Genomic DNA, 16,708 nt, shown 5'->3' with positions numbered 1-16,708 from the left:
GGACACATACTCGCGCGCGTAAAATTTCCAGCTACATACTTGCAGGCCAGTTCTAGTTTTAGTTATTAGATCTCATTCCGATATGATAATACTGATATATCTGTCAGTGTCAAAAGTTGGTTGAAGAAATGTCGCTTTTGACACTGACAAATCAGTATCGTATTGGAATCAGATCTAATAACTAAAACTAGAATTGTTCTGTTAGGTACGATATCGACATGCATAATACGCTCTACGAGTGCTACGACGTAGAACTTTGGTCTGCTGTACATCAAAAAGTGTTGCTCAGATGAGAAAAAATAAAAAGGTTAATTTTAGTCAAAAGCTTACCAACAGCTTTCTTCCAGGTAATTATCGGTTTCGGGTATCCTTCAGCCTGGCATTGGAGAGTCACATCCTGGCCTGCAGCTACTGCCACGTCGTTGGGCTCCAGTCTCCACCGTGGAGGCACTAAAATATAAGGTGAGGTTAAAATAAAATATCTCTATGTTAAATACTGGTAACTATTCCATGTACCTATAAAAATAATAATTAGTGCTTATTATATAGATACTCAGATTTACCATTGACAGTGAGAGGAACTGTAAACCGTTCAGAACCAGCTACATTCGACGCAATACACGTGTAGTTTCCACTGTGCAGCGAAGTGATGTGCTCGATAACCAACGACGCGCTGTACTCGTCCATTCTTCTCGTGATAATCCCACTCGGAGCATACGGGGATGACGTCACGGGTTGTCCGTTCTTCTCCCAACGAAAGGCAATTGGCAAATCCCCCTCCAAGATCTGGCATGAAATCGCTGCTCTCATGCCTTCCCTCAGCAAGTTCGTTAGAGGCTGAATAGGCAAGATCTTCGGTTGAACTGTGAATAGACAGAATGTGGTTGACTTTTACAGAGAATTCTATATTATAAAACGAAATATCGTGGAAATTTTCCATGTCTTTAATCTAATTTTAATTATGAACCTAAATTGCGGTTTCGGCGAGCGGCGGGTCGCCCAATTATTGACCACGTGACAACGTCATAAGTGCTTGCGGTTTTCACTCCTAAAGCGATGGCATTCAGCGCATAAATATTTCTGGTTGACGCCGTCCGCTGAAATGCGATATATTTGGCTGTCGCGCCAGAAACGCGCCACTCTAAATGCATCAGGGAAAACGTTTGCCGAGCCTAGCGTCCACGGGAATTGGGCGTGAAAATATAATTAGGAATTTGAAAGTTTTACCTTTTTTGCTCGAACTTCCCCTACCACATAATTCGCTACGTTGCGCTTCAATCCCCAAGGACCAGTTTATCAAAAGTTTCGCTATTTGTGCGGGCGAGTTTGGTAGTTTGTTTTTATCCAACCTTATGATATATTACGTAATGGTTTTTAGTAACAAATGAGTGCGTTGGGTTTGATAAATTTTACTTCCAATGAATTACTGTACTTTAATTGAATATATTTGATTTATGAAAGCCAACACATTGAAATACGTACGTATGTAGCAGAATGATAAATTCCTCTGTATTTTTTTCTTTTGTCGGATTGGTATCAAAAACTACATGTCAGAATGTAAATTAAAGCTCGAATTTCGGTTACCTTAAAAATACAAACTGCGTTTACATTTTGGATAAAAGTTTGTGTTTACTGTTAATTATCGTAACCTCTGTTCACAGGCATACAGCTTGCTCAGTGCTCACTCTGGTGTGCCCGTGGTCCCTATTTTTATTTTTTTATTGCCCTATTAACCGGGAAAAGCTGCGAGTTTAATGCCCGTAGATGCCGCGGGAATGGTAAACGCGCTAACTTTAATGAATTACGGATGAGTAACTCCGCCCCTTTTGAATTTGTGATTTTATAGCGCTCTAAAGCTTACTAACAGAAAATGAGAAAGTTTATACCCCAAATTCTGATTACGTTTCTCTTTAGAAGGTAAAAAAATCGAGATAAGACTGCCCTTAATTGCCATCACAACGGGTGTGATTAATACTAATGAGAGATGTAAATGAATGTTAGAAAATGGCTCTGAATATCGCGTTGACACGCGTCGAGTGTGTAAGCTGTCAATGGCCGTCCACTGAAGTGCCAGCCTTCATGCATTTATGACATTCTTGAACCGCAAAGAGAATAATAGAAGAATTATTGTAAATATTGTAAATTTAATAAATTCCTCCATAAGTAAAGTAGCTCTTCACTGCAAATTAGCTTCTCAACAACTTCTGGATACGCGTGAATGTGATATCCTGAATGCATCCTGGAAATTAAATTAGGATTTGTATGTGAACCACACGCGTGTTGCGCTTCTGTTGTTACTGCCGTTTTGTTTGGTTTGTAACAAGATTAATCTGAGTTAATTGTTGAACTAACAGACTTAGAATGTGTGCCTGCTGCCGCATGCCGCATTGCACTATTAATTTGTCTGGTATATGTGTGACTTAAGTATTTGCCAATCTATTTGGTATAATTAATAAATAAATATGGATCCCTTGCTTGTTTATTTGTTTAAACGTAAGCACAAAGTGCATCAAAAGTAATTTAAAGAAAACATATCACGCCAGATTATTAAAAGTGGGTCACCAAGATAAAATGATGTTAATGGCTAATTTTACCATTGAGTATTTTACTTTGTGTGACGACTTAAACGTAACTATTCCTTTATTGAATACATAGTTGCGTGTACTTAGAATTTTCACTTCAAACGCCGCGTATCTACGTGCCGGGGTTTTTGCCTCGTTGGGTTTGCTCTAAGAGAAGGGCGCCTTAGAGCACTGACTTAGAATATGCACTTACGTAGAGTACTTTGTAAATATGTTATTTGTTCTTGAATAAGTAGTTGTGTGAACTGACTTATAAAATCTGCACCTCGACTTCCCGACGTGCTGCATGGCGATGTCAGTTTGCTACTCTGCATGTGTAGTTTGGTATGCACCCGCGTCTTTGCCTCGCTACGTTTGCCTCAAGATAAAGGTGCGGTAGATAACTGACAGAATGTGCTCTTACCGTCTTCTCCCTGTAACGGTGTTATTTGTTCTTGAGTAGTTGTGTGAACTGACCTAGATTCTTCAACTCGACTTTTCGGCGTGCTGCGTGATTTTGTCTGTATGCCGTTTGAAAAGTGTTCGTCTCTGCGTTTGCTCCAGGATAAAGGCGCCTTAGAAAACCGACCTAGATTGCACTCACTAACTTTAAATATTCGTCCTTGAATAGTTGTGTGAACTGACCTAGAATCTGCACCTCAACCTCCCGGCGAGCTGCGTGGCGTTGTCTGTTCGCCGCCTGGCATGTGTACGTGCCGGCGTCTTCGCCTCGTTGCGTCTGCTCGACGATGAGCGTTCCGTTAGGGAACACTCGCTGACGACGGTTCAGGGGTAGCGTTTGACCATCTATAAAAAATAGTTTTTAACGTTTAGTGACCACTTTAACTGACTATACAGCACAGCATTTATTTGAGAAACAGAAATGCAACTACCATATAAATTATTTTACCTATCTACTTTTATAGCCAACGCGCACTTACGGCGTGCGCAAGTTTTTAAACTGTCATTAAAATACCAAACTAGGTAATTTAATATGATAGTTTAATTGCAATGTATGCAATGTGGGTATTGTAGGCAGATTGTAGGTATAGTACCTACATTGCATACATTGCAAAAACATTCTGGTATCGGTGTATCTGGTATAGTCGAGTTATTGTTATCTTTAAAATTTCACTAGGTACTATATTATCATCGAATCATCGTCTACAGTAAGTAAGCTATCAGGAAAAGCTGGTCAAAAGAAGAAAGAATTTGAAATATTCCTACATATTTACCTAGACTTATCCCTAATGCCCTTAATTGCCACTAAGTATATATCCCCGTAACTGCAGGCGACAATTTTATTGCAGCATATTTTATTATGCCGGAATCTGGTGGCCAAAATAAAATTCTAATTGTAAGCTATGTGGCCCGCGAGCGGAACTCGCTCGAGAGCCGGGCAGCCAAACGACATCCAACAAATTTCAGCCAGTTACCCGCCGAAAGTTTACCCGGGACGCTCTAGCCTATTTCCAAATTAAACTACTTCCACACATTTTATGCCCACACTACCTTTTAGTATGAAATGACTAAAACAAAGTTAGGAGATAACTAAATCCGTATGTTTGAATAATTTGATCTAAAGGGGCCTACTGATTAACAGTCCGTCGGACGGTATCGTCCTGTCAGTTGTTCGGAACTGTCAAAATTTTGTTCTAACTGACAGGCCGATACCGTCCGGCGGACAGTGGGCCACTTAAGACACGTCGCCGTCGGTTCGACTAGACTTATCCATAGTAAAAGGTTTTAAGATTTAATTAAAAATATTGATAATTGTGGCTTAGGATAAAACAGTTTTTATAAAATGATAATTGAATTTATCGCAGAAATTCACTTCCAGTCTCCTATCGAGCCACTTTATCATTCAGAAAAAAGTCTTTGCTACGCAGGGAGAATAGTGCCCGAACTAGATATCTCATACCGATATTATCTTTAGAAATAAAACTTTAGTTCTCATAATATATATTCTGCTTTAATCTGGATCTTTATGTGGCTCGAATATAAAGGTAATCTTTTGATTCGCACGGGTGCTCAACCTTTTATCAATACAGGTATCAAAAACCTTAGGTCAGCTTAATGAGAGTGTTCTATGAAAAAGATAAGGCGGAGTTGTTGACAAGGGTCGCTACGAAAAAGGAGAATTGCTAAGGAGTGACCGAAGAGCCGTAATTTAATCTTCCACAGTAATTCTGTTAAACGCGAGGGATTTTTCACGGTCTTATACATTTTTGTCGGAATTTTACTTTATTATGCTCTAAGGTCGCTTGGGCGGAAGAAAGCCCATCAATCGGAAGTCCTCAATTTGTTATTTTTTTATTATTGTGGAACAGCCTCCTTTCTACGTTCGTACTTTCTACGAACGTTCCTTTTTGATAACTTTTTACCTTTGCCGTTGGCAGTCAACTTTAAATTAAAATTAAAACGTTATTTGAATTAACGAATTCAATAAAATTACAATTTACTTCATAACGCCAACGTATGGTTTGATGATTAAATTGTATAAATGTGACATGACACGTGTGCTATAGTATTTTTTTAAATCGATGCGTACGCTTACAGATGTCTTTTCTTTACAATTTTGCGAGATTTGGCGTTTTTATGATGTCACCATACCCACCGAATTTGAAAAATACTATACCTAACCACGAACACTAAGCTAAAGTGATGTTTTTTTATTAGAATGCCTCGATAGTTGACATGATATCGCACCTGCTTACAGTAATAGAGAAATTACTACTTAAATGCATAAATATAAACTTAAATAATAAACATCACTTAGTATTCGCGCCCCGAGTTCGCCCACGTATGCTAATGAGCCAAAATCCTAATAATTCAATAATCCTTGACCTACTTTCTTCAACCTAGTTTTGAAAGCGGCAAATGAATTCCCAAACCACACAAAATCAGCTATAATCCGCATCTGCGAACAAAACTAATGGACGAAACATTCACACTTCGTCTATCACGTCCAAAGATCGTCTATAACGTTATTCGATAACGTTACGGAAAAATAAACTCCAGAGGGCCTACTGCGAACCACGTTCGACGTGTTGTCTCCCTGTTACACTTACGTACGAATATACAAGTGCGACAGAGAGACAACACATCGAAGGTGGTTCGCGGTAGGCCCCCATGTTTCCTCTAGTTTCCTTAACGACCTGTTGCTACGATACCTCTCGAAGGAGAAATGGAGTAAGGAGCTAAGGAACTTATATAATGTAAGTGCGGCTTTCTTGTGAACCGCGATACGAAGTCGCGACCCCCGCGGGAGCTTAATTCGTTACTCTTTCGCTTGCCCATTTTCTTAAACATATTGCTAAGTAGATATGTTGCGGGTCGGTAAAGATTTAAGAAAGGATAATGCGGGCAAGGGCTCCAAGGGTTTGGATATAGATACTAAGATTAGTATAGAAAAAAAGGCTAGATTAATCATTCCACTTAGACTCCTGCCTTGAGTGATTCTTAGGTATTGGATAAAATAATTTAAGTAATACTGGATACTTATGTATCCTATGTAAGTACCTAATATTAATGTATTTAAGTATCTGGGTACCCACAACACAATCCTCTTAGCCAATTAGTCAATTTGTGTAAGAATATCCTATAATATTTATTTATCATCAATAACAAGGTTACTTGAAACCACCTCATAAATAAAGTGAAATCACTACACTACCTCTCAGACTACCATCCTTCAGAAACCAGAGGATGTTTTATTGCTTGCATGGATGTTTTATTGACCCCATTTATCGAATACGCCTCTCTTTCTGGTTGCAATTTCTGTACCACTATCTTCGGCCTCCTTTACTGTATTACATGATTACTAGTGTACAGTGTGTTAACTCTGGTGACCTGTCAGTTTGTTAAACCCTTCCTTCTACCCTGTACGACTAGGTTAGGTCCCTACCTAACAGGTCTTCCGTTACGTAGATATTTGTTTTTTTTTAAGTCACTTGCTGATTTCCGTAAATGGGGCATAGCAACGAATGCGTCGTTGACGATACCAGTCAATATAAAGTCGTAAGCAGAATTTAAATGACAGACAGCTATTTCTAATGCCGACTTTATTTTAAATTCACTAATGAGCTGAAAACAAAAAAATCTTTACGATTAAACTTCCCGGAATTAAACGGCATTTCGTATGAATAAAACATGAGATTTGAGAACACTGGCTTGTCATTCCGCTCGTGCAATATGAAGGAGGCTAGAATTATTTTATACTCTATATCGTTTCACAGAATAGGTATGATGAGAGTTTATTAAAGCTTTCGTAAAACGCGATAGGATCATATTAAATAAGACGTAGACCTCAGAAAAAAATAACCGGGATATAAAGTGTCATTCTATGGAACTTGCTAACTTTGTAAACAAACCGCCATATTGAAATCATCATTCAGTGACAGTTTCAATATGGCGGTTTGTTTACATAGTTAGCTAGTTCTATAGAATAACACTTTACAGAACAATATACCCACAGAATTTCCTCTGAAATCACTAGCGAAATTTTTCGTAATGTATTTATATAGGTACGTACTTACATGTGCATATACTAAAAACAATCCAGTTAGATATCGTAACTATAGTTCGTTTGGTTTTAGCGTTAGATAACAATCTTGACGTGTATTTTTATTGAAAGACACTTTTGAAAAAAATAAGTCACCGCAAATATGTAGGTAACAATTATGAATCATATACGATTATTTACATTCTTTTGCTTTCATAAGTAATTAGTTCCTGACTTTTAAAAAGTGTTTTTCAATTAAAAGACACGTCAACATCGCGTAGTCTTTTTCTAATGCTAAAAAAATCGGGCAAGTGCGAGTCGGACTCGCGCACGAAGGGTTCCGTACCATATAAAAAAAAAAACAAAAAAAAAAGCAAAAAAAAAAACGGTCACCCATCCAAGTACTGACCACTCCCGACGTTGCTTAACTTTGGTCAAAAATCACGTTTGCTGTATGGGAGCCCCATTTAAATCTTTATTTTATTCTGTTTTTAGTATTTGTTGTTATAGCGGCAACAGAAATACATCATCTGTGAAGATTTCAACTGTCTAGCTATCACGGTTCGTGAGATACAGCCTGGTGACAGACGGACGGACAGCGAAGTCTTAGTAATAGGGTCCCGTTTTACCCTTTGGGTACGGAACCCTAATAATAGGGTCCCGTTTTACCCTTTGGGTACGGAACCCTAAAAACGAACTATAGTTGTATTTAACGTGTGAATTTGTATTTTTACGTTTGCTCTAGAACATGGCAATTTCATTAAAATTAGGTACGTACGTCCTTTTTAACGGTCGGGTCTATACTTCCGGGAATTCGTTATATGGTTTAATTACTTCAGACCTAATTTTGTCTGGTATCTGTAACTGTTTTTTTTAGCCGTGTACTTTATAAATCAATATTGGCTGGTTTTACATATCAATGAGCCTTGAAATTGATTTTCAATATAATTTCTAATATAGGTAGGATCCAGCTTTATTACATGATTCTAGGAATACCTAGCATTTAAAAAAGGAGTAATTATATTTGTCATTTTTCGCGATATCGCGATTCTTAATAATATTGGTCTATCTATGATTTAATAAATGCATGTTCACTGTACCTGTTCTATAGTTAGTTACGACTTTCATAACCTCGATTTTCATAATCACGATTTTTTATACGTCCGAAATATCGAAATTACGACTTTGAAAACCACGAAAGAAGAAAATCACGACTGCGCTATTTCCGAATACTTAAAATCCGATTGTCATATGAACGAAAGCTTAAAATTCCGATTTATAAAAAATCCGAAAATATTTTTTCCGAATTTGTCTATTCCGAAAAATCATTGACCGATCGGAAATAAAATACTTCGGTATTCAGAAATTCGATCTTTTGATAACTCGGAATAATGAAATCCGTGATTTTCAAAAGGGAAGTAATTAAATGGTCAGCCGTTTTTAAAATTGATCTGCAAAAAAAAATGCATTCAATTCATTTGGACATGCCAGAACCAGCTGCTACTAGAAAAGTGGGTTAGGTTAGAACTGCAACCTGTACAGAAGCCAACTGCTACTAGAAATGTGGGTTAGGTTAGGTTAGAACTGCGACCTTCACAGAAGTTAGTTGCTACTATAAAAGTGGGTTAGGTTAGGTTAGAACTGCGACCTGTACAAAAACCAACTGTTGCTAGAAAAGTGGGTTAGGTTAGGTTAGAACTGCGATCTTCACAGAAGCCAACTGCTACTAGAAAAGTGGGTTAGGTTAGAACTGCGACCTTTACAGAAATCAACTGCTACAAGAAAAGTGGGTTAAGTTAGGTTAGAACTGCGACCTTCACAGAAAGCAACTGCTACTAGAAAACTGGGTTAGGTTAGGTTAGAACTGCGACCTTTACAGAAACCAACTGCTACTAGAAAAGTGGGTTAGGTTAGGTTAGAACTGCGACCTTTACAGAAACCAACTGCTACTAGAAAAGAGGGTTAGGTTAGGTTAGAACTGGGGCCTTCACAGAAACCAACTGCTACTAGAAAAGTGGGTTAGGTTAGGTTAGAACTGCGACCTTCACAGAAACGAACTGCTACTAGAAAAGTGGGTTAGGTTAGGTTAGAACTGCGACCTTCACAGAAACCAAATGCTACTAGAAAAGTGGGTTAGGTTAGGTTAGAGCTGCGACCTTCACAGAAACTAACTACTACTAGAAAAGTGGGTTAGGTTAGGTTAGAACTGCGACCGTCACAGAAACCAACTGCTACTAGAAAAGTAGGTGTAGGTTAGGTTAGAACTGCGACCCCTACAGTAAATAACTGTTTTTAGAAAAGTAGGTTTAGGTTACGTTAGAACTGCTACCCCCTGCACAAACGTAGGTGGCTTTATTTATTAACAACAAATTCGGAATATCGTCATTCGGAATTTAAAAAATTGGCATATTTAAAATAGGAATCACGTCAAATCGGAATTCAAAATTTCGGAATAATAACAATTCGGAATTCGTGATTACAAAAATCGTAAAAGTTAAATTCGGTGTTTCTCACTATCGGAATTGTTATATTCGGAATTATGTGGTTCGGAATTTAAAAAATCGTCGATTTTGCTATTCGGATATATAAAACTTCGTGATTTTCATCGTTCGGTAATTACGACAATCGGAATTTTGATGGGTCGAGCATTTAAAAATCGGAATAATAAAATTCGATATTCTAAAATTCGGCATAAAATATTTCGGAATTATGTAGTGTACCCGTCCGGGAGAGCGGAAAAGTTTTAGTGATAATGTTAATGGAGGCAATCGTGAGGATTTATTTTGCCTAAAACTAGCTCTGCCAATTGTTTGCGGGTAACTAACTAAGACTTTAGCACCGAATGTAATTAGGCAATCACAATCAGTATGATAATTAGACGCCGAACGCTAAAGAGCATGCAGATTGGGGTGCCTAATAGCCTTTCGAATTGTGTTAGACAAACTAGATACGAATATAAACTTTTATTTTGTAGATTAGCGCTGTACAGCAGTGACTACATTTAAAAATTGTGAAACAGTGTGTAAGACAGTTTCAGAGTTTAAGAGAATTGAGGAGCCAGTAAATAGTTATATTTTATTAATTTTTGAACGACGCTAAAATTACTTGATTTAATCAACTGTTAACAACATGGATTAATTTAAAATCATGTACCTAACGCCAGTAATATATTAAGAGCTGTTTTAACATTGTATCCTTAGCGTCAACAAAATCGGCCGTCGAAATTGATTTCGTGCTCACTCCAAAATCGACTTAATCTATATGTCAGCAACCTGTCCCGCCTAGGCACTAAACTCTGTGTACTGGGTTGATATTGCAGTCGCTTTTCGAGCTAGAGCGAGTCGTAGGCTCAGGTGAACCAATATAAGTGGGATCTGTTTGTTATATAGAAAGATTAAAAAGACTGTAAGTAACACCTTGTAACCGAAATTGACAGATCTGACTGGACCTTTCCATACGGATGGTGTTGCTTCATCTATCCGATCGGTTCGGAACTTTGGCAGTGGCACTAACTCAATAGGCGACTGTTTCGAGCAGTAATTAATTATGTAAGTGACAGAAAAACAACATAATTTGAAACGTCATAGTGAGAAGTCTGTACGTGTAGATACTGTTATTCTTATGTCTATGGCGCGTTCGTGAGGATTTCTTTTAACACATTCATTGCCACCCAGCCAAACAAGACGTCCGCGCCAGGCCTCAACACTTTCGTCATATGAAGCAGTAGTACCACCCCGACTATCTATCGGGTCGCCCGGCCTGGGAACGAAATCATAAAATACCCGATAGTCGGGTTTTCGGCACTGTACGTGTTAAACAGTTTCCATGTTTTATCTTAAATCGTGTCTGATGGGGATTTTACCGTTATGATAAAATTGTTATAAATCTCGAGGTCACGTTACATTGGTTCGTCTTACAGCTCGTCGGGCCCGAACTCACGTAACCCTACAGTGCTTGTGTGCCTCTGCAGCTTTAAGCCGTATATCGCCGAACCAATTACGCCAGCGTTTGTACTCGCTGAAAGCAGGTTTTAACTGCGATATTTTGTTATCTCTAGATATGACCTCTTTTCGAGATATGTCAACGAGTACCTACGCTACTTGAATACGTTAATCATAAAAGTATAATAATGGCTGTTTACCATCCTTTTTTGCTGAGCTATCTCAAACTTTGTAGGCATAAAAATATTCGCGTATTAAAACATTTGAAGATGCCTGATAAATATTTAATTCCAAAACTTTGAATAAATAATCCAATGAAGATAACTCCTTATAGCACCAGCAACTACCTATTTGCCGTCACTTGCAGTCTTTCATACCGGAAAGTTTGTTACAAGTAGTCAGTAAAAGTTAGGTTATGTTGGCCCGGTTAATATTGGGTAGGAGTCTCAAGAGCAAAAACCTCCTATTAAATACTGCCTCAACTTAACTTACCGTTCACGTCGAAAAGTGTTAACTGATTTACTTCAGTAAACTAAGGACCACATTGCGCCGTGTAAGGATTCTGAGAGAACTGGGACTCTTGCCAAAACTCAGTAAATATCGCCCGGAAATTTGCCAATCGGTTCGAAATACGACTCAACATAGCTCAACACCGTCTGATGGTTTTATACTGCAGACGCTTAAGGAGTTCTATTTATCTCTTAACAGTCCTATTATTCTTAATACTTACGTCGATATCGTTTTTATCGGAATCTTTTACATAAAATAAGGCTTGAATAATTGATATCGAATTTGTAGTTCGATTTGGCATTGCCGTACTTAAATAAAATATAGTCGTGTTAGTCTATTGCGTCAGTTGTGTTTATCAATTGGTAAATAAATATACTGGGTTGTCGGTTTAATCGCTTAACCCCGGGTTAGTGGGATGGTGCAAGTGGCCCTAAGTGATATGGGTAATGTTGAATCTACTCACCTCTCTCCCAAGTAATAGACTCGATAGGATACCCGGCGACAGGACACTTGATGACGAGGTCGCTCCCAGCCACGGCAGTGACCTTCGGCATCTCGCGGATGAACGGCAATCCGTAAACGTTGACCCTCGCCGCATGCACCGCCTTGCCCGCAGAGTTGGTGGCCACACACGCGTATTCGCCGCCATCTTGTTCAGTAACTCGGCTCACGTTAAGATGGCTGACGACGTCGTCCTGTAGCGTTACGTGCTGGCCAACCACAAATCTGGATGGAAGGTTACGTGTTAAAAATAATTTTCAGTAGGTTTAACATATAATTTTTACTATATTTTACTGCCGATCATTCAATCCAATGAACAATAATTTCCAAGAAAATGCTTCAAAAAGAAAGGACCAAAAAGCAACATATAGGGTGTGTAAAAGTCAAACAACATTAGGCAATTACCAATTTCATAATTTAAATATCTATATCAAGCTGAAATCTAGGAAACCAATCTCTATTTGCTATATTTTACCCAGGCGTTCCTCTCCAAATCTCCTAACAGTGCTAACCCTTAGAGACCAGCAAATATGCTGAATAGAAGAACAAAAGCCGGAAGACTTTTTCCCTTCTAATTCACGGAACCTTTAATAAAATAGGACGCAATAAATCTGTTTATACGTAGTAGATTGTTTCCGCTATATCGACACATCATTTGTCTAAATCGGTTATGGGGAGAGCACCAGCGTGAATTTCTTCCCTTTTTGGCTTTTTCGCAGTAAACAACTATATACATTATAAAGAAGAGTGATGGATTATCACGCATGTCAAATTTATTTTTCTTAAGTGGGTACCCTTTGGTTTTTAAAGATAAAAGCAAAAAATGTTGTATGAAAAATATATGTATGACACAATTTGAAATTTGAGTTTGATGTGTTGGGTGTTAACTATGATTGAAAATTTAGATTTCTTGTGGCCATTATTTTGTCTACTTTTGGGGTTACAAAACCACTTATTTAATTATTCACATATGTAGCTAAACATCATCAAATTGTTAGGTAAAATGTCCGTAACAAATGTTGTGTGCAAAACTACTTTTTCAAACATTAACAACACATAATAAATATTATAGTTAGGTACAAAAGTTAGAAATTGTTGTCTTGAGGGTATCGTGTTCTGACTTACCTTTGTAAATGTAAATACTCGTACCTTTGACTCGTATTTTCTCAAGCATACTTACCTAGAATTGGTGGGTATAGGAAAACCATCTAGTAGCCACGTGAACTGAGGTGGGGGGTGGCCCATCGCTACACATTTGAGCGACACGCTGGGGCCCGGCTGAAGGGTCTGCTCCGAAAACCAATACACCAGCTCCGGTTTAGATTCTGTAACAAAATAAAATATCGGTAAGTATTTCATTTACGTTACGATAAATGAATTGATCTCTTTTTACTTTTTTTTTTCAATAAAGTATGGACTAATTGAATGCGATAACTTTAACTTTGATCGTGTAAAACGTATTTCTGGACGTAAGCGTTAATCGACTTTTTATTACATATAAAACCTCTCTCAACTTAACATTTAATATAAATAAGTACCTGTTTTACTCCTGTCACGAATCACTGTTTTAATGCTTAAAGTCAGCTGAATTGTTTGTTTATAATAAAATATTATCAGATAATCAAATTGTTAACAAATGAGATTAATATACTGTTTTTATGATATGTATCATATCTAAACACACAAGAAATCAAGAGGAGTACGGAGACAGTACGAATAACGTGCACTAAACAAACCCGAAACTTTTCAAGTAGATGTGTTTATGCGTATAATTTTGTATTGTCATATTTCTTTTCCGTACTAAAGCAGTGCCACTTGATTAAATTCCACTAATCCTTTTCTGGCTCTACTTCTGGCACGGCGCCGGATAGATTCCGTTTTAATTTTCATGTCGATTAAGCGGCATGAGGCCGGCATTATGGGACAGGCCGGGCCGCAAATCCGGCCCGCGCGCCCGCCGGCACGACCGCCCTTCGCTTAGATTAGTATTTTTCTCGGCGAATTTGTGAAACAAAGAATACATTTTTCTTAGCCTAACAAACACTGAGCCTCAATTTGTATAACGCTGAGATAGAATAAAAATAAATCGAATTGATAACTTGTCGCAAACAAGACTCGGAATTTTGTGTTTATCATAATAATTTATGGAAGTAGTGAAGAGAATTAATAAACATGTAACGCTTTCACGGTTTCGAACCTAATATTTTCATAATACCCTAGCGTTTCACATATCACATATACATATAGGTTGCAAGTATGTAGCCATTACCGGCACGGCATAAGGGATTTTAAAAGCTAAAGTGTTCAATAAAACATTGCAGGTACTTGTACGCTTATTACAATTAAATATATTACATTATTTAACTTCAACTGAGCCACTCGAACATGCACCTATACAATGAAAACCACTTTGCAAAACGTTGTCTTCAGAAGAAATTCTACAGTACAGAATAGATTTAGTGTTCCTTTTCAACACCGGCAGAGCTCACTTTTATTGTGCAACATCTTTAGAACAGTATAATTGCCGTCCACTGGTCTTTTTACGTCCTTCCATCACATTTAAGCGTTTTAAGTCATGGTCGTATTCGGGCTCGCATTTAAATAGAATTGCCCGTTTTAGAAATGTCCTTTTTGCCTCCCCGTTTAAACAAGACAATGGGACTGGATTAAATTTATGTCATAGTTGTCCCAGGAGACCCATGAGTCCGGGATTTGAAGTAAAACGCAATAACACAGTCCCTTCATTACCGGGTACACGCGCCGACTATTTAACAAAATTCTCACGACCCGCATTTCCAAGTGATTAAGTGTAACGATATTGTAAGGGTTAGCAAATCGTGGTTTTTGTAAGTTGGCGGAATTGTTGTTGTTGACGGTTTGTAGCATGTTAATGTTGGTATTACTGTTGCGGGAATTTGTTAAATTGAGGTCACTATTAAACAATACCACGGTTGTACCTATCTGCAAAACGATATTATTTGGCAGGTACCTAAGCATGTTCTTTTTAGTTTTAATTGAGATTTATGCATGTATGTAGCAGTTACATCTATTTGTCAGTTATTTACTACATGAACCCGCAATGAATATACATATTAATTAAATTAATATACATTTAATTTGACACTTATATCTGCATGGCCAATTATTGCCCCCAAAGCAAACACTGGGCATAAAAGGTACCTATAATACAGTAAAATTATACATTTTGCGTTTGCGTCAAATCCGGTAGTTCTGATTTATTGCAGACTTGTTTATGATGTTGGCCCAATGAATAATCCAAGTTTGTGACCTCGAGCGTCGAACGCAACTTTGTCAAAAATCGAATAAACCGCAATTTTTTTTAGATTTGGGGGATTATAACCCTAAAGGACTAGTTTTTGATAGTAACTTCCTAGGGCGTTTTTAAAGTAGACTAAATTTGCTACAATAAGACACTAGAATTGTCTCTGTACATCTAATATTTTCCGAGATAAAGGCTTTCAAAATGTATAACCTTTTCGAACTTGTATTCGTAGGCTAAGTAAGTGCAGTGAGTATACACTTTTGTCTCAGGCGATGCCGGTTGGCACAATTGTTTCTAAGGTCAATCTAAGCTGATTTGGCCCGGTAGCCACAAGATCGTACCGGCCTCCCCCCCCAAAACAGGGTTGACAAAGTTGCGTTCGGCGCTCGAAGTCACAAACTTGGATTATTCATTGGGCCAACATCATAAACAAGTCTGCAAAAAATCAGAACTACCGGATTTGACGCAAAAGAGCCAGGTTACAAAATTCGACAAAGTTACTGGATTACCTAGCGCGATTCGGCGATAACCAACAGGGTATTCATCTGCACACGAGGGCCGACGGAAAGATATTTAACATCTCTCTCCTCAAGTCCAAAAGAAACCGCGAGGATCTTTTCGTTGACAGCCTCCTATATGCCGACGACGCAGCCTTCGTTGCTAACTCTGAACGCGAGCTTCAGTCAATGGTGAGTCAATTCTCACAGGCGTGTTCCCTGTTTGCTATGTCCATTAACACGAGGAAGACCGTTGTGCTAGCACAAGGTACTTCTGTGGCACCAGCTATCTCACTGAATGGCACGCTGTTAGAGGTAGTTGACAGATTTTGCTACCTAGGGTCGACCGTAACGAACAACCTCTCGCTTGATGCGGAGGTCGACATACGTATCGGCAAAGCGGCGACCACGTTTGGGAGGCTTAGTACTCGAGTATGGCAAAACAAGCATCTCACAACAAAGACCAAAATGTTGGTTTTTCAGGCTTCTATATTAAGCATACTCTTGTACGGAGCTGAAACCTGGACGACGTATGCAAAAATAGAACGTCGTATTAACTCTTTCTACATGCGTTGCCTTCGTAAGATCCTAGGAATAACATGGCAAGACAGGGTGACAAACGAAAGGGTTCTAGAAATTGCACAGCTGCCTATCTTAACAGCGTTTCTCAAGCAGAGACGTTTGCGTTGGCTAGGGCATGTGCACAGGATGGAACCCTCTCGACTACCTCGTCGTGTTCTTCTTGGTGCGGTTGCGAATGCAAAACGTAACGTTGGGAGGCCATTGCTTCGCTTTAAAGATTGCGCAAAGAGGGACTTGATTGCCTTCCATATCGACCACCGAGACTGGGAGAGGCTCGCAGAGCAGCGGACGGAATGGCGCAAACGTGTTGTGGAGGGTCGCAAGTTTTG

General features: G+C 38.6%; 1 protein-coding gene across 1 annotated transcript in view; it reads right to left on the bottom strand.

The window, feature by feature from the left end:
- The window catches only part of LOC134798209 (cell adhesion molecule Dscam2), a 249,341-nt gene that overhangs the window by 26,953 nt on the left and 205,680 nt on the right, over positions 1-16,708 (bottom strand). Inside the window, exons 11-15 of the mRNA XM_063770574.1 lie at positions 13,198-13,342; positions 11,980-12,242; positions 3,207-3,368; positions 564-863; positions 331-450 (exon numbers count right to left, since the gene is read on the bottom strand). Coding sequence (XP_063626644.1) covers positions 331-450; positions 564-863; positions 3,207-3,368; positions 11,980-12,242; positions 13,198-13,342 — 990 coding nt within the window. The remainder of the gene's footprint in view (positions 1-330; positions 451-563; positions 864-3,206; positions 3,369-11,979; positions 12,243-13,197; positions 13,343-16,708) is intronic.

Source organism: Cydia splendana, chromosome 16 (assembly GCF_910591565.1).
Source record: "Cydia splendana chromosome 16, ilCydSple1.2, whole genome shotgun sequence".
NCBI lineage: Eukaryota > Metazoa > Arthropoda > Insecta > Lepidoptera > Tortricidae > Cydia > Cydia splendana.
This window is presented reverse-complemented; position numbering and strand designations above follow the sequence as displayed.